Source organism: Protobothrops mucrosquamatus, unplaced genomic scaffold, assembly GCF_001527695.2.
Source record: "Protobothrops mucrosquamatus isolate PMUCROS unplaced genomic scaffold, P.Mucros_1.0 scaffold5, whole genome shotgun sequence".
Classification (NCBI taxonomy): domain Eukaryota; kingdom Metazoa; phylum Chordata; class Lepidosauria; order Squamata; family Viperidae; genus Protobothrops; species Protobothrops mucrosquamatus.
The window spans coordinates 317,391-340,510 of NW_015386392.1; the positions used below are offsets into that span (position 1 = coordinate 317,391).

Below are 23,120 nucleotides of genomic sequence, written 5' to 3' on the forward strand. Positions count from 1 at the left end.
CTCCCTTATAATGACCGCCACCCCACCGCCCCTACCCCGGGCTCTCGGCCGATGGAATGCCTGGAAACCTGGTGGGCATAGATCGACAAGGGGAACTCCCCCTTCCATGCCCAACCAGGTCTCGGTAATACCTGCCAGGTCCGCTCCCCCCTCTTGAATCAGCTCTTGAATGAGGGGGGCCTTATTTACTACGGACCTGTTACCACTAAACACAATTTGGAACAAATCAATTTCCAAGCAACTCTACCATCATCATTTTCATTACTAGAAGAAAGCATACTGAATTGAGAAACTACGGTATTTAAACCTTACTGTTAGAAAAATATTAGGGTGCCATTACCTTTCCCGCAGGCAATATTTGTTCAGTTTTGCTGCTGGTGCTGTCAATCATTGGAGCGCCACTCCAAGAGGACCCAACAATCCACCAGCGACCGACCTGATCAGCTGTGAGGAGAGATTCCAGTGACACCCGAAGTTGAGATTCTTTTCCGGAATTACTATTGTGTGTCTGAAGGGGGGAAAAAAGTGTTCACACCAACCCTTTTCTTTTTTTAAAAAGATATTAATATTGAAAGACTGGTCAGTATGATTACTGTTCATCTTTCCTATATTCAAATATAACCAAAAATCCAAGAGTATGTTTTATTTGACAAAGGGCTGTTTTTAAATAAGTAACAAATCTATCAGTCAATTTTTCTCCTGCAAACTTAATTCTATTTTGCTACAGTTTTATATTAATAGGTTCAAAATCTACATAATATTAACAGTTCTTATTATTATGAGAATACAGATTTTTAAAAAGGAACAAATATTTTCTCTACTTTACCAGTGTTCTCAGCAGTTTTCGTAATTTTTCAACTGGTTCTGGGTCATAACCAGGAATTTTCCTCATGTCATTATTTTTTAGTGCCAACATAATCTCCAACATAAAGCAAACCTTTGAAAAATATAACAGGGCTGCATTATTATTCCAAATACATTTTTTTCCAATAGAGACATGAAAAAGAGACTGCAGCTAAGCCACTATTTTATACTGAACTCCATAACTCATATTAAATCTTTCCCAACAAAATAAAACATTTCACTGAGTTTCTTCTCCAGCCATTATTATTTTACTAATTTTAAAAAGTACTGTTTAGTAGGGGGATGTTCAAATCTCTCAAAAATATAGCACCCTTGAGCTGAGTTTAGTTCCTGATGACTGCACGGAAGTTATATTTTACAGTGTTTGGATGGATGTTTTTATTACTCATAACATGCCTAAGCTTAGCCTTGTTTTTATACAATATAATCACTAAGAATTATTACTTTTAAGTAAGTTGATGTCTTTTTGATGCAGTCTTCAACTAAAAAAGGCTAACAAAATTGATCCATTTTAACAAACCTGTTGGGGAAAGACTGAAACAATTAAAATGTTGTCTTTAAAAAGCTAGTATTTATAATGAGATGCTTATGATATTTTAAACTTCCACCCATCTCATATAAATAAGGTCATCCATGCATCATCATTTGTACTACTAAAAAGAGAAATATGATCTCTTTGATTTTTGTCTACTCTCTTGACAATTTTTTTTTGTCTACACTCTTGAAGAACACTTCATCTTGCTACTGGTCTCCCAACACACTTGGATGACAAAGAGATACAGTTTTAATATTTAATCAAAGATAGGAAATAAACTGCATCCAGTTTTGGTCACCACGATGTAAAAAAGATGTTGAGATTCTAGAAAGAGTACAGAGAAGAGCAACAAAGATGATTAGGGGATTGGAGGCTAAAACATATGAGGAACGGCTGCTGGAATTGGGTATGTCTAGTTTAATGAAGAGAAGGACGAGGGGGGGCATGATAGCAGTGTTCCAATATGTCAGGGCTGCCACAAAGAAGAAGGAGTCAAGCTATTCTCCAAAGCGCCGGAAGGCAGGACCAGAAGCAACAGATGGAAACTAATCAAGGAGAGAAGCAACCTAGAACTAAGGAGAAACTTCCTGACAGTTAGAACAATTAACCAGTGGAACAACCTGCCTCCAGAAGCGGTGAATGCGCTAACACTGGAAGTTTTTAAGAAGAAACTGAACAGCCATTTGTCCAAAATGGTATAGGGTTTCCTGCCTGAGCAGGGGTTTGGACTAGATGACCTCCAAGGTCCCTTCCAACTTTACCATCATCATCATCATCATCATCATCATTATTATTATATGGGGCTTACCAGTAAGTACAAGCTGCATTTTTCCAATATAAATGCTGTTCTGGCAAGGGGAGGGAGCAAGGGTCAGGGGGCGGAGCTTCAAAGGCATCCCTGGACACTAGCCTGGCGTTAGTGCCTTTGTTCTTTGACCATCTCTGCAGCCACACGGCTGCAGACACCACAATCACCCCACCATGTGACGCTTGGGAGAAGAGGGGAAAATCTAATGTCAATTTACCTGTGGGACAGACAGATTGCTACTACTTATTTTGGATGTACCTCTACAAACTGTAAGTCTTTGTCTAGGATCCCCAGAATAAAAGCAATAAACCTGTTGTTCTTCTGAGTTATCTATCTGTTAAAGACTGGAATATAGGCATGTTTCCTGTCTAGAAACAGAATAGTAAATTGACAGATTAATTCTCCTCTGAGCTCCTGCAATAGCCATGTGATGAGATTAATTTTCCTCTGATCTTCAAACTTTAAAGAAGCAAGCAAACTTCTCTTGCATGTGAAAGTAACTGGAAGTGACTGAAGGTGTAATTCAGAAGCATTGTCTTGTTATTTACTGTCATCTCTGCAAGCCAAGTTTTAAAACAACAAAACTCTTGCCTGTGAAGGCTGCGTTCCTAAAATCAAAGAGGAAAGCAGTTCCCATAGAAACCCCCTTCCCCCTCCCTTCGCCGGCAGCTTAAATGTCCTGAGGCAATGAAGGGATGGCTTACAAAGATCATCTGTGAACCCAACTCAGCTTGCATGTTAAGCGAAGGAGCCAGTGGCGTGTTACTGTTTCAGCCAGCCTCGTTAGCACGTGAATTCAACTTGCTAAACTTAGAAAAATTGTTGTCTTTGTTTGATGCTTGGAAAGGGTGACTCTCCCCCTCCTTTCTGGCCCCAGCACGAACATTGTGACCATTTGTTCCTTCGGCAAAAGCAAGGCACATTCCTGGTCACTAAGGAAACCAATTAAATCATTAAGCCGCTCTCTCTCTCTGCCATAAAGCCTCAATACTGGCGGAAAAGCCACACTCCCCCCTCCCTTTGGAATTTCAGCTATGCCATTAGAAAGAAGCCATATAAAGGCCCAATAGCAGGGCAGCAGCGCCCCGTGGTGGCCTATCTGCACGTGACACCTTGAAAAAAATTTTTTTTTCCCTTTTCACATCACAACTTGATAATTTAATTCAATCAAGCCTATACCACCACTAATGGAGCTTTCACCCAATCAAGCTGGAGACCCAAGTTTCTTCCAGTTTTGAGTGACAGAAGAAGGTAGCATAGCCATCAATCCTTGCCTATTATCACAAGCTGAATACCCCAGTGTGTTCCAGCCTGCAACTTAATGACCAGGTGGGAGTTCATGCCTCTCAGTGGCCCCGCAGGTACGTGGTAATAGGAAGAATTTGGCTGACCTCTCTTCAGACGTCCCCTAGTGGTTAAAGGAGGAGCTGCACGCGAGCCTTTAATCACGCCCAGAGAAAGCCCTCTAGTGGACAAAGGGTGTTCCTCGAAAGAAGATCACCCCCGGTAGCTGATACGCAGATAGCGACCCCTAGTGGTCAAAAAGTGAAGTTCATCCAATTTCCTTCAAATTAGCTAGGAACCACAGGACAACACTCCCAGTGGCTCCTCCACCTACAGACAGCACCCCTGAAGCTGATACGCAGATAGCGACCCCTAGTGGTCGAAAGTGAAGTTCATCCAATTTCCTTCAAATTAGCTAGGAACCACAGGACAACGCTCCCAGTGGCTCCTCCACCTACAGACAGCACCCCTGAAGCTGATACACAGATAGCGACCCCTAGTGGTCGAAAAGTGAAGTTCATCCAATTTGCTTCTAAATAGCTAGGAACCACAGAAGAACGCTCCCAGTCACCTCCACCCACACACAGCACCTTGACGCTGATCGGCAAGTAGCGACCCCTAGTGGTCAAAGACAGAAGTTCTTCAAATTTGCTTCAAAATAGCTGAGAACAACACTGAACCTATCCTAACCATGGTGGAGCGTCCCGCTGATTTAGATGAAGTGGTTCAACCAACCAGCCTAGTTGAGACACCCCAACCAGACGGCCAAGGAGAAGCGCCACAAACAGCCTCCCTTGACCTGTACACAGAAGTTGAAGCTCATGCCTCAGTAAGACCAAAGATGTCTCAAAGTCACTATGATCTGAGACAACAAAGAACGCCAACTGAAGCCATGCATGCAAACCTGTTGGAGAAATGGCATACTGTGCACAAGCGCCATGAAAGATGCTGGGAGAAATGGCACGGACTCTACCTAGAGCAAAAGGAGGATCTCTCCCCCGAACGTGCTCACGCACTGGAAGGAGATAAGGAAGACGCCTTCACACAATGGATGGACTCCGAACAGCAACTCAAGGACATCCAGCAGCAAGTAAGAGACTCAGAAGTCGACCGCGACATGCAAAGTCTTCGGTTACTGAACGAGGAACGCAAGAAGCTTCTAGAGAGCCCACAACGCCCTCCAGAATGCGAGCCTCGCCCGAGAGACAGACCGGTTGACAGGGCAGAGTCTGAAGTTTCCCGCCATTCACACGCACCGTCCCTACGGTCGCACGTGGCTCCATCCCATGCGTCTGGAAGGGCCTCATCCTTCCGCCACATATCCCAGGCACATTCCAGCGTGTCACAACAATCACATGTCACGGGTGCCTCCCGCAATTCGAAAGCTTCTTCTCGTCACAGCCGAGCATCTCGAATTTCACAAGCAGAGCAAGCAATCATTGATGCCAAAGCTGCCAAAGCACTCTTTTGTGTGACACAGGAGGAGCGGCAGAGAAAGAAGGAACTCATAGCTATAGCTCTCGAAGAGGCTGAAATAGAAGCCAAACTAGAAGCTGAGGCAGTCAAAATGAAGAAGGAGCGAGAAATGGAGGAAGTCAAAATGAAGGAGCGAGAAATGGAAGCAGCTCAATTGGAAGCAAAACGAAAAGCTATAGCGGCTAAAATGAGGGTCAAAAGACAAGATGCTCAAGACGAGCTTGAATTTGTTCAGAGCCAACGACATATGGCAGACAAAATAGCTAGAGCGGAAGGCTTTCAGAAAATACTTCAGAACACCATCTTCCTGCCCAATAGGGAACAACTGGAAAACGAAGAACGACGTAGCCGAGTACAGGCCTACGTGGACAACCAAAGCGCGTTCCAATGCGAACAGGTGAGACCACAGCCAGCCACAAGCCCCCCAAGTAGACGAACGGAAGAATCTCAGCCGCCAGATGTGCCAGTCAGCCATGGGGTTGATGTCACGACAACTAGGCCACGAGATCTTCCCGTCGTTGCTTCCCCATTGAACCCACCGAACCATACCTTTGATGGCAACCGGATGGGTCCACCAGCAACGGCAACGGCTCCACAGCGGGCAGAGCAACGAGATCTTTCTATCGTTGCTGCCCCATTGACCCCACCGAACCATATCTTTGACGGCAACCGGATGGGTCCATCATCAGCGGCAATGGTTACACAGCAGGAAGTGCAACAGCTTCAAGATGAGCTAGCCCCAAAAGAGTCAATATTAAGACGACAGGAAGCGGCCTTCTGGGGAACTACCCCCAGACCTGCTTCACCAGAAAGACGAGAGACCCCCCAACAAGTAAGTACGCAGGGATTTGGATTCCCTCAGCTCAACGCCAGAGCAGAGGAGTTCAGACCAAGTAAACAAGGTCCCTCGCATGTCACATGGCAAATCACCCTCAGCCAACAATATGCCGAAGGAGGTTACCAGCCAGCCATGGCACACGCCCCCGCTCCAAGAAGCACTGCACCACCTCCACCAAGCTACAACCCACACACGGCTGCAATGCAAGTCCCAACCCAGGTGAGCATATCAAACCCCTCCATTCCCAGTAATGGAACAGCACCTCACCTAAAACCACACCTAGAACACTGCACGCTTGTGACAACCAAACCTGCTTTGGAAGCAACAGTGTTTCAGACAAGCAAAAATCACAACAACTTAGCCTCGTCCATAGAGGACAAACAAGACAAACAACGTCTGCAAGACCGGGAGTCATGGAGTTTACTTCCAAGATGTCCCAAGAGTATGCAAGTGCAGTGCACGTATGTTTCCAGCTCACCCGCCACAGTGCAAAATAAAGAATTGTACGCTTCCTTAGATGTGTCAACGAAGGCAAATGCAGCCTTAAGATGCGTCACAGTCTACAGCAGGGAGAGCCACACTTACGTCATTTTGTTTACAACCATAAGATGCATCAGAGTCTACAGCGGGGAGAGCTGCAGTCTCGGTGTCTTCTTTGGAAAAGCGACATTAACACTACATGAAGGCCACACCGTACCAAGGTTAGTACTATGTGGTACCACGTTGGCTGTAAAGCTCACCAACTTGACAGCGAAGACATTGTGCCTTGAACTACAGTCTACCACCTTCTATGCAGACAGCAAGGAGATGTCAAGCTACATCTACAAACAAAGCAGACATTTCTACGTTTATGTAGGCAATAGAATGAAGAGTGTTGAAACATCCTTGAGCCCTGAACAATGGCAACATGTGCCAACAGGCAACAACCAAGTGAAGTGGCCCAACCTTGCCACACAGTTAAAAGAATTGACCTGGCTAGAAAGTCCTGAGATCTTGGTCTGTCCAAATAGACAAACGGCTCAACGCGCCAACCTTCAACTTCAGGCACCCAGTAAACGTCAACCAATCCGCTTCAAACCCCTGACTAAGCAGAAGCACCTGAGATTAGGCATAGTTCTGATCATCTTGATCACTTGTCTTAGCATCCCAAGAATGAACTTTATAGGAATCTGCAAGGACTTAAACACTATTGAAGACATTTGCCATGACCCAGTGATTGACAAATGCCTGACGGCCAAAACTTGCCTTCCCCAGTCATCTCACATGGGCGAAGCGCGCATAGGCGAAGCGTGGGAGCACACGATTGGTGCACCCCGCGAAATCATGGACTCTATGTCGTTAAAGACACACACACCCACACATGAAGTCCTCACTACCCTGATGACAACAGTAGCAGCCAGCCTCAATGCTCCATCGGTGGTTCCAGATACCTCGGTTCCTGAGTATCCTGAGTCTTCTGCAGCTGCTGTTGTTCCTGATCCTTCAGTTCCAGCTGCTGTTGTTCCTGATTCTTCAGTTCCAGCTGTTGTTCCTGATCCTGCAATTCCAGCCGTTCCTGAGTTTCCAGCTGTTCCTGAGTATCCAGCTGTTCCTGAGTATCCAGCTGTTCCTGAGTTTCCAGATGTTCCTGTGTTTCCAGATCCGGCTGTTCCTGTGTTTCCAGATCCAGATGTTCTTGTTTTTCCAGGTTCTTCAGTTCCTGAGTATCCTGTGAATCCAGTTCCCTTTGTTCCTGAGAAGCTTTGGGTTCCAGTTTTTCTGTTCCAGATTTGGTTCCAGTTTCCTTTACAGGAAGAAGACGACCTTGTCTCCCTTAGAGACAAGAACGCATACCAGAACTATTGGCCCAAGGGACTTGCACACCGGGCCCACCCAGCTGATGAACTACTCTGCCAAGCTGACTTTCAGATTGTGAAGCCACGTGAGTCAGGTCGTGACTCAAAGACACTTGTACCAGGCTGATCTCTGATTTGGCACCGTAGCTGATGAAGACTGAACCAGAAGATGAAACCTCAAATGATGTATTGTGTTTATGCATTGTTTGATGTAACACTTGCTTATTTTTTGCATAATTGTGCATGCTTTATATTCACCTATAGTTATGCATGTTTTGATACCAAGTTTTTACCTATGTAGTCACAAGTTAGTCAACATTGAGTACTGTATACCGTAATGCTATATTTTTTTCATATTCAGTTAGTAAGTAGTGGAAATATTAATTTCCAAGCGGGGAGTGTTCTGGATCATAGATCCATTTATCTTGTATAACTCTATGTATCTTGTATAACTCTATGTATCCCTATGTAACAGGGCAAGGGGAGGGAGCAAGGGTCAGGGGGCGGAGCTTCAAAGGCATCCCTGGACACTAGCCTGGCGTTAGTGCCTTTGTTCTTTGACCATCTCTGCAGCCACACGGCTGCAGACACCACAATCACCCCACCATGTGACGCTTGGGAGAAGAGGGGAAAATCTAATGTCAATTTACCTGTGGGACAGACAGATTGCTACTACTTATTTTGGATGTACCTCTACAAACTGTAAGTCTTTGTCTAGGATCCCCAGAATAAAAGCAATAAACCTGTTGTTCTTCTGAGTTATCTATCTGTTAAAGACTGGAATATAGGCATGTTTCCTGTCTAGAAACAGAATAAATGCATTTAAGCTCCTGCCAAATTCTCCTCCTAATAAGAATGCTTTAAAACAGTATTTCTTAACCTTGGCAGCTTTAAAATATGTGGATGTCAACTTATAGAATTCCCAGCCAGCACGTTGGCAGGGAATTCTGGGAGTTGAAGTCCACATAATTTAAAGCTGCTAAGGCTGAGAAATACCGCTCTAAAAACTATTTTTTAAAACATGCATTCATACCCTTGATTGGTCCTGGAACTGTTTTTCCATTGCATTTGCTTTCTTCTGGGCCTCAGTGATAAGTTCCTTTAGTGCTAGGGCATCATCCTTCCTCAGGGAAAAGCCCACATTCTTCAGCAGCAGCAGGGTCAGTTCAATATCCTTTCCAGAAAAAGTGCTAACAAGCTTCTTTAAGATGTCAAAGATCAGCAGTGAGTGCACTACGTAAAAATTATACAAATTAGCAATTAAAATCAGCAAGTTCTCGCACTCTTTCCCTTCGGCTTTGCTTTTGTAGACATCATCAAATTTCCTCATCACAGTTTCCAAAAAATTAGCACCGACCTGGAATAGATTTACATACATGGAAATAATAAAAAAGACTGATAAGCATTGACTGTTTAAGTATTTATTTCAAAAAGAAAACCTAACAATATACATAACTAAGTTGCTAACTAGCTAAACAGAAAATGGCATTAGCATCAAATTTATTAAAATTATAGTGCTAATTAGCAATATATATTAATAAAGGAAAATATTTGTAGCTCAGGGTTGAAATGAAGGGGTCCTTGGTGCTCTCTGAACTTAGTTGTTTTCTTGCAGATGTTTCATTACTCAAATTAGGTAACATCATCAGAGCAGCAATCTACTCGATTCAAATTTGTAGGATTTCCATAGATATGTTATTAAGCATTGCATAATACTATCATTGCACAGTTAAGCCTATGTTTTTTAACTTGAAATGCCTCACAGGAAAATATTGATGAGCTCAGGAAAGTGGGTGCACAACACTGGATGGAGGCATTCTTATAGAAAGAAAAGAGGCAGGTCATTTTTTAAAATCAAGCCACAAATATGGAAATCTGCCATAATTATGGTCACTAAATGAGAACTATCTCTATTTAATACAATTTTATTCTTGTTTGCCTCTCCACTTGTCTTTAAAATAATCCTGTGAAGTAAACTGATTGCAGGATCCCCACTCAACATTTTCGGCTTTGTAACTTATCAGTTCTGTCAGCAGCAATATATTTACTTATTGCTCCTGTAAGTTTCCGTAAGAGTGCTTCACAGTTAAGGTAAAAGAAAGGGGTTAAATTTACAAAAGAAGAGAAATATATAAAATTAACCTTTCTTCTTCTCTTACCATATACCTTCCACTGGGACAGTTAAAAATTTAGTCAAATGGTGGAATATTGTTTTGTTAGTCTAGCTTCTTTCCAAGCATCTTTAATATTGAGAATAGAATAGAATAGAATAGAATAGAAGCGAAGCTGGGAGGGACCTTGGAGTATAAATCAGTGACAAAGCAGTTTTAAGGAGTAAATTATTGTTAACATAATTTAATAAAGGCTAGGGCTAGGAATTACAGAAATGGGAAAAAGTGACTTTTCTATCAATATGAAAATCTTCCTCTTTTCATCTTAACATTTGATGCTTAAATAACTATTCCTTGTAAACATTTTTTTCTTGTATATTCTGCCATTCTACTAAGCAGTATTCAAATCAGTCATATTTCAATGAGACCTTAATGGTACCAGGTACAAGATATTGTGAAATCACCAGAACATAATTAGTGCCTAATAATGGGGTTTTATAGGTAGTCCTCCACTTACAACCATTCGGTTAGAGTCGATTTGAAGTTACAACGGCACTGAAATAAGTGACTTATGACCATTTTTTATACTTACAAATGTAGCAGCATCCCCATGGTCACAGGATTAAAATTCAGACGCTTGGCAACTGAATCATATTTATGACTGTTGCACTGTCCTGGGGTCATGTGATCACTTTTGGTGACTTTTTGATAAGCAAAGTGAATGGAGAAGCCAGATTCACTTAACAACCTGTTACTAACTTAACAACTGCAGTGATTCATTAACAACTATGGCAAGAAAAGTCGTAAAATGGAGCCAAATTCGCTTAAAAGTTATCTTGCTTAGTAACATAAATTTTGGGCTCAATTACGGTAGTAAGTCAAGGAGTACCTGTACTACATTCCCAATTTGTGTATGACAAATTAAAGAACTGTGAAGAAAAGTTACCTCGATTCCCACAGTCTGATGAAGAACACTAACCAAAAGAACATGCTCCAACAGGAGCCTGGAAGGCACTGCTGATTCCAGAACACAAGCAGAGATAACAATATCTGTTAATGTTTCATTCATATCTTTTCTGCTGTTCGTCATATACAGTTCTTCCAACTGCCCACTGATGGAGGCTAGATTTGGTTCACTCAGCCTAGTGGGAGTAAAAGAGTAAAATTAAAATCTATACTTTCATGTTACCATTAACCAGTCCTATTACATACATACTTCCATTCCAAATACATGCCCATGGGTGTTTAAAGCATCATATCTTGATGTATTTTTTGATTTTCCTTATTTTAATGTGCAAATATGCATTCCATCTAAATCTGGTTTGAGACATTTTTTATGTGTTTATGTTTAGTCCAAACATAAAAGAAAATCTCCTTGATATTCATCACTTCCTGTTGCATGGCATCTTTCTGTATCCAGCCTAATACAGGCTTTTTAGTACACATTGTTTACAAATACATGATATTCTGTGTGAAATGTTTACTGTAAAAATGAAATAGGTAGTGCTCAGATTACAATCATTCATTTAATGATGGTGCTGAAAAAAATCCTCACACTTGGAATTGTCACAACTCCATTGTGGTCATGTGATCCCAATTCGGGCCCTTGGCAACTGGCTTACATTTATAACTAGTTATAATGTCCTATAGTCATGTGATTTGTCGCAATTTGCAACTGTTTTTTTTGCTAGTTGTTAAGTGAATCTGGTTTTCCCCATTGACTTTGCTTGTCAGAAAGTTGCAAAAGATGATCACATGACCCGGGACACTGCAACCATCGTAAATCTGAGTCAGTTGCCAAGCATATGAATTTTGATCATGTGACCACAGGGATGCTGCAACAGTTGTAAGTATAAAAAAATGGTCATAAGTCCTGTTTTGGTGCCATTGTAATTTCAAATGGTCACTAAACAAACTGTTGTAAGTCAACAATACTTGTACCTGTACTTAAAGGACTTAGACAAATAGATCTATATTTATAAAAAAGCAGTGTAGATGATCAAGAGGTTTGAAATCAAGTCTTATCAAGAAAGGTTAAAGAACCTGAGAAGGTTTTCCTTGTAGAAAGAAAACAGGTTAGGCTGCCACTTCCCAACTCATATAGAAGGCATTCAAGAGATTAATTTTAAAGGGAGATTCTGGTTGAAGATTAGGAGAAAAATATTTTAACTGTAAGAGCAACTTGAAAGAGAAGCAATTACCTAGAAAGGTGGGGAGCTGGATGTATTAAAGCAAAGGGCATTTATTGGGATTTATTTTGGATTTTTGTCCTAACTAGGAAATTGGATTATATGGGCCTTTCCAACTCTATGATTCTAAGCCAACTCTGATGAGCTATACAAGAAGTGAAAACAAATCAAGAGTTGTGCAAATGAGGTGAGGTCTCCATGCTTTCATGGAGTATGAAAATTAGCACAATTTCAGTATTACCTATTAATCAGACCTTTCACTGTTTTCTTTAGTCTTTCTAATTCTTCTTTCTTGTTGGAATCTATTGTCTCTTCGGGAATTCGCATCTGAGGAGGAACGTACTTTGCAGCATCTTGGTTAGAATTCTATATTAAAAAAGGCAAACTTGTTTTATTAAACAAATTAATGATTACCAATGAAAATACATCTATCTTTTGTATATTATCAGCAATGAGAATGTTAGTGCACAAACCTTTTAGATAACCACTCTTATGCAATAATAATAACACTCCTGAACCTCGAACTAACAAAGGCAGTGATTGAGTCCATCTTTTAAAAAATATATACCTCAAGGCATAGTGGTGGGATTCAGCAGGTTCGCACCAGTTCGGCAGAACCGGTAGCTAATTTTTTGCTGCTCAGGCCCAGAATGGACTTCTGGAAGCGGCATCCACACAGAGAACTGGTTGTTCACATATTTGAATCCCACCACTATCAAGGCAGAAAAAGGACCTAATACTCCCATCTCATATTCTTCCTCACAACAACATCTCTGTAAGGTAAGTTGGGATGACTGAGTGTGTGTGTCTGATCTGCTTTCATGCCTCAGCGAGGACTAAAACCCCCAGCCACAAAATCACTGCACTAAACTGGTTATCTACTTTGCCATTGGGGGGGGGGATAGGAGCCTTCAACAGCCATTATACCACTTCACCTCAGGCCTCCATGGTTGGCAGTTCTGTTTTTCAGGTTTGGCAATATTAATATCTGTGGATTTCAACTCCAGGAATCCCCCAGCCTGTCCGGCAGCCTCTCGGCTGGCCTCCCCTTCTTTGCTTTCGCTTTCACTTTCGCTTTCTTCCTCCGGGCTGGAATCTCCGGAGCTTCCCATTTCATCCTCGCCGTTCTCTTCGGGGCTCAGCCGTTCTTCTTCTTCACTCTCTTCTTCGGTCTCGCTTCCTTCTCCCTCTTCTACATCGCCATTCTCGTAGAAGTCCGAGAAAGCGGCCTCGGATTTCAGCGCTTCCAGCACGAAGTCCAGCCCGTCCCGGGCGAAGCTTTGCGGCAAGGATGCTGCCGCCTCCGCCGCCGCCTCCCCCTCCTGGTCGAGCCTTCGCCGCTTCTTGCCACGCTTGTGGAACCCCAGTTGCCGCTCCAGGCGACGGATCTCCCGCTCCTCCGCCTCGTTGGCTGCCAGCAGGGCTCTTTTGCGAGCCGCGGCCGAAGCGGAGGGAGCTGTCCGGGGCTGCTTGGCCGGCGGCTGGGCCTTCGCCGGCGGCTTCTTTTCTTTTTCTTTTCTTTCTTCTCCCAACGGTGGCGGCGGCGGCGGCGGCGGCGTCCTCTTTTTAACGGAGCATGCCCGTGAGAGGAGCGGGTTCTCGGCTTCCCCGTTGACGATCGAGAGCCGCCGCCGCCGCCCGCGCTTCAACTTGCGCTTCTCTTTCCTCATTTCTCGACGATTCCTGCGGCCGTTCCAGGCCGGCTGCCGAAGGGACCCGGGAGAGCTGGCACCATCGCCATCGGGCCCTCCCGCAGCCTCTACGAATTCCCTCACCGCCAGCCCCAGTTTGTGGAGCTTCCCGATCGGCAGCTGCTTCTTTTGCGGAGGCCGACTTCCTCCGCCTTTCCTCCTGGCGGCTTGGCTGCCCTCAACCGCCGAAGAGGAACGGGCCTCCCGCTTCATGGCCCAGGCCGCGATCGCCTCGGTTACTTGGTCACAGGTCGCGGCTCATGGGCGCTGCCATCTTGGAAGTGTCCACGCGGGAGGCGGCGTTTGGGTCGCGGGCAGAGCGCTCTCTGTTGGAACCCTGAAACGTTTGACCCGATACCCTCCATTTTGCGCCTTCTCAAGGAACGCTGGGAAATGTAGTTTAAAAGGCTTCAGGGGGACTGGACTGGACAGGTTCACAACCTGTTCTTTGCTCACGGCATCCTTGTGAACCTTATGCAGTTTTGTGATTCCCTCCACCCATTAGATAGAAACAACGGCTCTTTACCACCTGCTCTGTTTATGTATGTAAAACAACGTTTCTCAGCCTTGGAGACTTTTAAGATGTGTGAACTTTACCACCCAGAATTCCCCAGCCAACATGACTGACTAACCAAAACTGTATTGTATAAAGATTATGGAGCTGAAATTCATATAGCTTAAAAGTCTCCAAAGTTGAGAAAAACTGGTCTAAACTACCGCATAAAAACTAGAAAAGTGTTATGTACCCCCCTTGGGGGGGCATATGACCCTCTTAATCGAGAACCCCTGGATTACACTAATTCCTTAGGCAGAAGCTCCCAACAATCCTTAGGAAGTGACTAGAAGTTTAGCCATGCAGGCTGCTAATCAGCCAAGCCTGTGAGCCACACAAGGTTTATATAATATAAAAATTCAGACACCAAAGGAAAGCTTACCTTTTTATCAGCATTTGTTGTTGTTGTTAGTTGCGAAGTTGTGTCCGACCCATCACGAACCCACGGACAACGTTCCTCCTGGCCTTCCTGTCCTCTAACATATTTTGGAGTCCATTTAAGCTCACGCCTACTGCTTCAGTGACTCCATCCAGCCACCTCATTCTCTGTCGTCCCCTTCTTCTATTGCCCTCAATCTTTCTTAGCATTAGGCTCTTCTCCAGTGAGTCCTTCCTTCTCATTAGGTGGCCAAAGTACTTGAGTTTCAACTTCAGGATCTGGCCTTCTAAAGAGCAGTCAGGGTTGATCTCCTCTAGGACTGACTGGTTTGATCGCCTTGCAGTCCAGGGGACTCGCAGGAGTCTTCTCCAGCACCATAGTTCAAAGGCTTCAATTCTTTTGCACTCAACCTTTCTTATGGTTCAACTTTTTTCTTGTTTTTTACATGTTGAAAGAAGCTTTTTTTGTTATTTTTAACTTTGGTCGCAAGCCTTAGTTCATTATGAGCCTTAGCTTTCCTCACTTCATCTTTGCAGGCTTGGGTATTTGCTGATATTCTGACTTAGTTATGTGCCCCTCTTTTCACTTTCTATACTTGTCCTTTTTATCTTTTAATTTATCAGAGAGTTCTTTATGCAGCCACGCTGGTTTCTTTTGAGAGCTGTGATTTTTCCTCTTTGTTGGTATTATGCTAGACTGGGCTTTTATTATCTCACTTTTCAAATTTCCCAAGCTTCTTGAGTTGTTTTCCCCTGGAGGATTCTCATCCATGGAATCCTTCCCAATCCCTCTCTAAGTTTATTGAAATTAGCTCTCTTAGAGTCCAAGACTCTAGTTTGACTGTGTTCTATTGCTTGTGCTTCCATAATGTTGAATTCCAATATTGCATGATCACTTCCTCCCAAGGTTCCTGTGGCTTCAACACCTTCTATCATTTCATCTCTGTTAGTGAGAATTAGATCCAAAATGGCTAATCCCCTAGTTCCCTTCTTTATTTTTTGAGAGACAAAGTTTCTGCTAGGTTTGTCAGGAATCTGTTTGATCTTCCACTTGGTGCAGTTTGTCTCCCAGTTGATGTCAGGGTAGTTAAAATCCCCCATTACTGTTGTGATGTGCATCCTACATATCTTAGTTAGCTGACTAGCAAAAAGTTCATCTATTTCCTCTGTTTGGTTGGCTGGCCTATAGCAGTGATGGTGAACCTTTTAGAGACCGAGTGCCCAAAAATTGGCCCCGTCCCCGCTCCACCCCCTGCCCCCACCCTGCCCCACCCCGCCTGCCCGCAGGGCCACTCACTGCCTCCAGGGCCCGCCACAGATCACCGAGCAGTGCCATGGCAGCCACGCCCTCTGCCCGCGCTCCGCAGCATCGACTGCGCGATGGGGCGTGAGGGCAGAGTCTTGTCTACGCTGTCTGGCTTGCCATGTCCATGGCTGCACTGCTCCACGTGGGCCATGCTCGGGAGCGACTCTCCTCCAGGGGGGCTGCTGGTGAGAAGGAGGCTGTGGGGGGAGGAAAGGCTGGGGCAATGACATGTGTGCCCACAGAGAGGGCTCCGAGTGCCGCCACTGGCACCCGTGCCATAGGTTCGCCACCACTGGCCTATAGTATACACCTATGGCAATGTCATTTTTTTCTCCCTTTTATATTGACCCAAATGAATTCAAGACAGTTTTCATCATTGTTGTGCTCTGTTTCTGTAGAGATGTAGTTATTTCTTATATAGAGAGCAACTCCACCTCCTCTTTTATTTGGTCTGTTTCTTTTAAATAATTTAAATGCCTCTAGCTGTGTTCCATTTGTGGGTTTCATCCCACCATGTTTCCATAATGGCAACAATATCATATCTGCCCTCATTAACCTGAATTTCTAGTTCACCCTGTTTGCTGTTCATACTCTGTGCATTGGTGTATAGACATTTGAGTCCTTTATGAGTGACCCTGTGTTTACTTTCTACATAACCTGTGTGGTGCCTGAGTTCCCCTATTGCCTTACCACCTATTTGGTTAGTGCACTTTGTGTGGTACTCACTATTAAAAGCTTGATTTTGCTTGACAGCAAGGTTGATATTCTTGTCCACACACACATCTATGTTACATATGCTGATAGCCCTATAAGTTTTAGATTGCCGAGGACAGGGATGTTCTGTATCAATTAACTCACTGTCCCCATTGTTTAGTTTAAATATTCCTACAGAAAATCTGTGAATTTATAGCCGAGTAACTCAGTCCCTTTCTTTGATGGATGCAATCCATCTCTTTTGTACATTTTTTCATTGGACCAGCTCACCATAACTATTCTCCAGCACCATAGTTCAAAGGCCTCAATTCTTTGCACTCAGCCTTTCTTATGGTCCAACTTTCACAGCCATACATTGTAACTGGGAAAACCTATCAGCATTTAGTAAGATTCTAAAACTAATGTGCCAATCTTAATTTTTTGCCATTTATTTGTTTAAACATTTATATGGATGGAGTTGTCAAAAAAAAAAATACCATTCTCCCCTCAACTTCATAACACAGGGAATGTTTTGGTCTCAGGCACTCCTAGTTTTCTTGTGGCCTCAATAGTTATGGTGAGAAGTTATATGCAGTCCCTGAATTATTCAGCATTTGAATTGTTCTGTATAGTTCCATGCAGAGGATTTATTTATTAATCAAATGTATACACTGTCAATCTCACTATCTAAGTGAGTCTGACCAGTTTTACAAATAAAAGGCATAAAATCCATATAAAAATAAGATAATTAAAAAAATAAAGTTAAGCTAAAAAGATGGAGAGAGCACCCTCATACCACCAATCACCTCCAGAGTTGCCTACCACTGTTAGTTGACAGTCAGATTTTGACTCTCTTCCAGGAAGCCAAGTTGAAATAATGGCCATGAGAGCAAGCCTAAAATTAACCAGAAATTACTAAAATAACAGTTTGATTAAAATCAGCAATAGACTAACTTGATGAAAACCCATCTCCAAAGATAGGACTTCAGCAAGTGGTTATTCAGTGGAAGAGGTGGAGTTTCTACCTTTGCTCTATACTTCCTTAGCAAAGTTCTGCATCCAGTGTTTTTTGTGGTTAAATCATGACAGCTATATACCGTAATCAATCAATCAATCTTTGTTTGACATAGACTGGGCATAGCAACTGTAAAACCAATGGGCTCCATTCAGAAGGTTCTTTAAAGTTGTACAATAGTTTCAAAATTCCTCCTGCTCCCATTCCAAAGATGCTTTTTCACGAGGCAACTGGACTTTATTGTTTTTCTTTGACGTTTCGCTTCTCATTCAAGAAGCTTCAGAGCTGAAGAAGCTTCTTGGACAAGGAACGAAACGTCTTCAAAGAAAAACAAGAAAGTCCACTTGCCTTGTGAAAAAGCATCTTTGGGATAACTATGACCTGGATGACAGAATCTCCACAGACATCCTGCTCCCATTGCACATCCAAATCCCCAGATTGTCTGAAGATTTCCGTATTTTGTAAAAATAGGAAGGATAGATGTTAGTGGAAAGGGTCAAGAAAGACCTCTTGAATTCATAAACTGTCCTGTTCGATATTAGTATGGAATATACAGGTAGTTCTCAACTTAAAACAGTTCATTTAGTGACCATTCAAAATTACAACGGCATTGAAAAAAGTCACTTATGACCGTTTTTCACACAACCCTTGCAGCATCCTTATGTTCATGTGATCAAAATTCAGGCACTTGGCAACTGATTCATATTTATGATGGTTGCAGTGTCCCGGGGTCATGTAATCGCCTTTTGTGACTTTTTGACAAGCAAAGTCAATGGGGAAGCCAGATTCACTTAACCATGTTTCTAACTTCACAACTGCAGTGTTTCACTTGACAACGGTGGCAAGAAAGGCTATAAAATAGGGCAAAAACTCACTTAACAAATGTCTCACTTAGCAACATAAATTTTGGGCTGAATTGTGGTTGTAAGTCGAGGATTACCTGTACATTCTTTACCGTGGCCATTTTTTGCCTTCTCTAAGAGGCAGCCATAGAAGAAGAAAAATCTGCTAACTTCACAGATTGAAAAACCTATGATAAACTGTAGAAGCTCTGAAGAAAGAGAGGAAACAAGTTGTATTAAGAGAAGAAGTCTAATTAAAATCAGGTGTTTGGGGAGATACCTCGCCCATGGGATTGGCCCATCCCACTTGTTCCAGGAGAAGAGGCTTGCTATGGACCCTCGTCTGTCAAGGAACTTCGGCTGGCAGGATCCAGAAGAACCTTTGAAATATTCTGTCAGGTGAGATCTGCCTCCATCCTATTGGCCTTCTGGAAGGGTCTTAAAATCTGGCTCTGCCGGCTGGCCTGAGGCCCCAATTAGGGTTGCCAGGTGTCCATTATTTGAGCGGACAGTCCGCTTTTTTCACATTATGTTCACTATTTTATTTCACAAAATAGTGGACATTTTTTTTTATTCAAAAGCTTTATGATGAAATGGTACATAATCTAAAGCTGTACAGTCTACTTTTTTTTACTACTTAACCCCCCCCCCGCTTGTCCGCTATTTTTGGGAAGCAGACCTGGCAACCCTAGCCCCAATTGGGGGCTCTACACTAGGGGTGGCTGATGGGGTAGCGAGAAAACCCTAACCCGATGCTGCCTGTCCTCTTGGTTTTTTAGTTTCTATTTAATACTGAAAATACTTATTTTTGTTTACCTATTTATCATTTTGTAACTTGCCCAGAATCACTTCCCTGAGATTAGTGGCATATAAATTTAATAGATAAGTAAATAATATGCAGAGCTATTGAAAAATTCCAGAGCTCAGTTCCTTGGTAATCAAGATGCCACATTAAGCCCCAATGTTTTGCACTGCAAAAACTCAGTTCATTCAATTATGGAAAAGAGAATGAGTATTTAATATTGCATGTGTTGACAGCCACAAGGATAATATTTGCCCAGTTTTGGAAAAATGAAAACTTACCATCTGACCAGACTATAATAACAAAAATACTCAAATGTGCAGAAATGGATAGATTAACTTTAGAAATGAAAGAGAAAGAAGACACAATTTACTTCAAAACATGGGGAAAATTTTATTATTGGTTAGAAACACGCTAGAATGAGAAAAGGTTATGAAATTTAAAGAGATAATTGATAATTTGTATTTATATTTTATGATTATTTGTATGAACTTGTTCTTTTTTCTTCTTTCTCTTTGCATATTTGTGATCTTAAACAATATGGTAAATTATAATTAATATGTAATATATTATTATTTTAAAGTTATGATAATTAATTAGTATTAAGCATTGTTAAGTAGTGAAATGAATGAGATTTATTGATTAATTTGTTATTTATATGATTATATTGAAAGTTGTTTAATAATAGAGTAATTATTAAGATTCAGTATTTATACCCGGACTGGTAGACTTGCTGAAGCGGTTATTTTGTGGGATTAATCCCACTTTTGTGTTATCCCTTTTTCCTGGTCTAACCTTTTTGTATGTTTCCCTTTGTTTTACCCTTTTTGACCCTATTCCTTTATTACCTTTATAAAACTCAATAAAATATATATATAAAAAAACTCAGTTCATATGAACTGGGTTTATTGGGCATTGCATTCTCATGTGTTTGAGCTCTCGGGAGAGGTTGGGAGAGTAACTAAGTTTCCTCGCTTTCTTGCTCTAATTTTGACCTCCAAGATAATGGCCTAAAGGTGAAATGAAAACAGTATCATGTCTAGCCAGCTTTCAGTCATCATGCTGGTAACTGCCAACAAGGAATCTAGTTGCCAGCTGCCTTATTTGCATCCACCATAGTGCTGAGCCTGGAGTGGACTCAGTGTCCTCGGGCTTGTGTCCCAAAGTTGTCATTTCTTGTCCTTCTGAACGCTGAATGTTTGTATCCTGCTCTGGCTGCAAAACTTTAATAACTCATTAATTTTTAGAAGATGGTTTGTTAGCATCTGTGCCTTTCTCCTTTTTCAGTCATTACATCATGTATCTGAGGTGGCAGGCGCACTGAACAAATAGCTTTTCAGTTCCAAGACCAAATCCTTTATACCTAATGAACATTTCTCATTTATTGGCACAAAAGGTTCTGCTGATCTTTCAAAGTATTCAGACATCATATTTATAACTTTTTTTTTTAAAGAGCACTTTCCTCGTACAGAATTCCCTATGCATATATGGAGTTACAGAGTTACACATGGTGCTGTTTGCTTCCTTCCTTGCTGTGCAGCCCATTTTAGGGATTTGAATCCAGAGCACTACCTAGCACAGCGGTATAGGCAACCTTGGCTCTTTTATGACTCGTGGACTTCAACTCCCAGAATTCCTGAGCCAGCCATGCTGAGGGGAAAGGGAGAGGTTTCCAAGCTGAGCCATGCTGGCTCAGGAATTCTGGGAGTTGAAGTCCATGAGTCATAAAAGGGCTGAGTTTGAAGACCCCTGTTGTAAATTGTTTAAATAAGCAAATAAATATGGGGAGAAAAACGTCACTACTTTGTCAAAGGTGATTCTATAAAGGTCTTCAGAACTAAAGGTTGCCATCCCTGTCACAGTTCCATTGAACTCTGGGATTTAATTTAGTATATAAAATAATCTTTTAGAGAAGAGTAAGGAAATATGCAATCTCATGGAAATTGATAATGATAACTACATTTTTTTAAAAAAAATACAGTTTAGTTCTTTATAGTAAGCTGAGTGCCAATACCTAAATACATATTTGTGGCTCTCTTTTGGACACTCTAACTAAGCCATTAATAGCCCAACTTCATGGAGGGAATTAGCATGAATGGGTAAATGTTCCACTCATGTCCATATGGATTAGGACAAGTTTCCATTGCAAAAACAAACAAAGGTCAAAGGTGTAGATACCCTATGCATTGTGCAGGGCAAGTATCATCTATTTTTCCCTACACTTACTTTAGCCTACATGAGTATTTATTACAAGAATAATTATTGTGTTTATTTTGAGCACAGCACTGTACGAAGAAAAAAGAAAATGTACTATAGTATTTCAAGAATGGTAAATTCCTAAGATTTTCTCATTGCTCTTATAAGCCTTTTTAATGTATAGATTTGATTTTAGGGAAAAGAAAACCTCCAATGTTATGCTAAAAGTACAGTTGCCACCAAAATGTCCTGTTTGTCACACTTAATTGGGTTCAGTTATGAGCCTGTGTAATAATAATCAACATTTTCTATTCTTTCGTGTCAGGCAGTAGGCAATATAACAACAAAGGGCAAGAAAATACAGGTAGTCCTTAACTATACTTTTAGTGACTGAAGTTACAACAGCACTGAAAAAAGTGATGTATGGCCGTTTTTCACGCAACGCCATGTTCACATGATTAAAATTTGAGAGCCCCATGTTCACATGATTAAAATTTGAGCGCTTGGCAACTGGCATGTATTTATGACATTTGCACTATCTTGGGGTCATGAGGTCATGAAAGGTCACCATTTGTAACCTTTCCAACCAACTTCTGACACCCAGAGTCAATGGGGGAAGATAGATTTGCTTAATGATTCACTTAACTGCAGTGATTCGCTTAACAACTGTGGCAAAAAGGTCATAAAATGGGGCAAAACTAACTTAATAACTGTCTTGCATAGTAATGGAAATTTGGGGCTCAATTCTGATCATAAGTTGAGGACTATCTGTATAGATTGTTATATGGTAATGTTTTTCTGGATCCTCAAAGAGGAACGCTGACACAAAATTTCTGGTTCTGGTGCAACGATGCCTTAATATTGGTGTAGGCCAGGGGTGGGGAACCTTGGATCTTTTATGACTCATGGACTTCAACTCCCAGAATTCCTGAGCCAGCATGGCTCAGCTTGGAAACCTCTCCTTTTCCCCTCAGCATGGCTGGCTCAGGAATTCTGGGAGTTGAAGTCCACGAGTCACAAAAGAGCCAAGGTTCCCCACCCCTGGTGTAGGCTATTGATACAGCTTTAAGTAGCTGAGTTCTTTTTCAAGAACAGCTGAACAGATGAGTGAGAGACATTCCTTCAAGTAAGGAGAATGGAAGAAACAAATGTAGTGCGTTTTGCTATTCAAAAATAATTCTTTTGTCTATGGGGAAAAAAATGTAAATTTGGAGCCTGGCTAGAAAAGTGTTAACAGACCAATTTCCATGTTACCCACGGGACTGCTGAAAGCATCATAAAAGTTGTGACTGAAACCTAGCTTTTAAATTAGCTGCTTGTTAAAAAACAGAGTTCAAAAATACACAACGATAAATCAAGAGAGTGGCATTAATCAATGCCATACATTATAGGACTCTGCATTTCCTCTATGAAATTTATATAATTAATGTGTCTATGCCAAGGAATGTAACTCTTTCTATTAGGAGAGACTTAACTTCAACCTGAAAGTTGACCTCACCTTGGAAACAATTTTCTGTATTATATTGCCATTTATAGGGCGGTTTTCATCAACACTGCAGTAGTAAATGGTTAGAAAATGTCATTTTCTTTCCCCTTGTCCTTTCTACATTATTTGTTGAATTGATGGGTTTAGTTATATATGGGGAAATGTCCATTCTTTTTTACCTAGTGCTTAATGTCAACCCTTATTTCCATTAAACCACA

At 42.0% G+C, this 23,120-nt stretch overlaps 1 protein-coding gene across 1 annotated transcript in view; it reads right to left on the minus strand.

The window, feature by feature from the left end:
- NOM1 (nucleolar protein with MIF4G domain 1) overlaps window positions 1–13,907 on the minus strand; it is a 27,699-nt gene extending 13,792 nt beyond the window's left edge. The window contains exons 1-6 of the mRNA XM_029282949.1: window positions 12,876–13,907; window positions 12,182–12,306; window positions 10,698–10,893; window positions 8,674–8,997; window positions 827–937; window positions 341–508 (exon numbers count right to left, since the gene is read on the minus strand). Of these exons, the coding sequence (XP_029138782.1) occupies window positions 341–508; window positions 827–937; window positions 8,674–8,997; window positions 10,698–10,893; window positions 12,182–12,306; window positions 12,876–13,844 (1,893 nt within the window). The 5' untranslated portion in view covers window positions 13,845–13,907. The remainder of the gene's footprint in view (window positions 1–340; window positions 509–826; window positions 938–8,673; window positions 8,998–10,697; window positions 10,894–12,181; window positions 12,307–12,875) is intronic.
- Window positions 13,908–23,120: the final 9,213 nt, after the last annotated feature.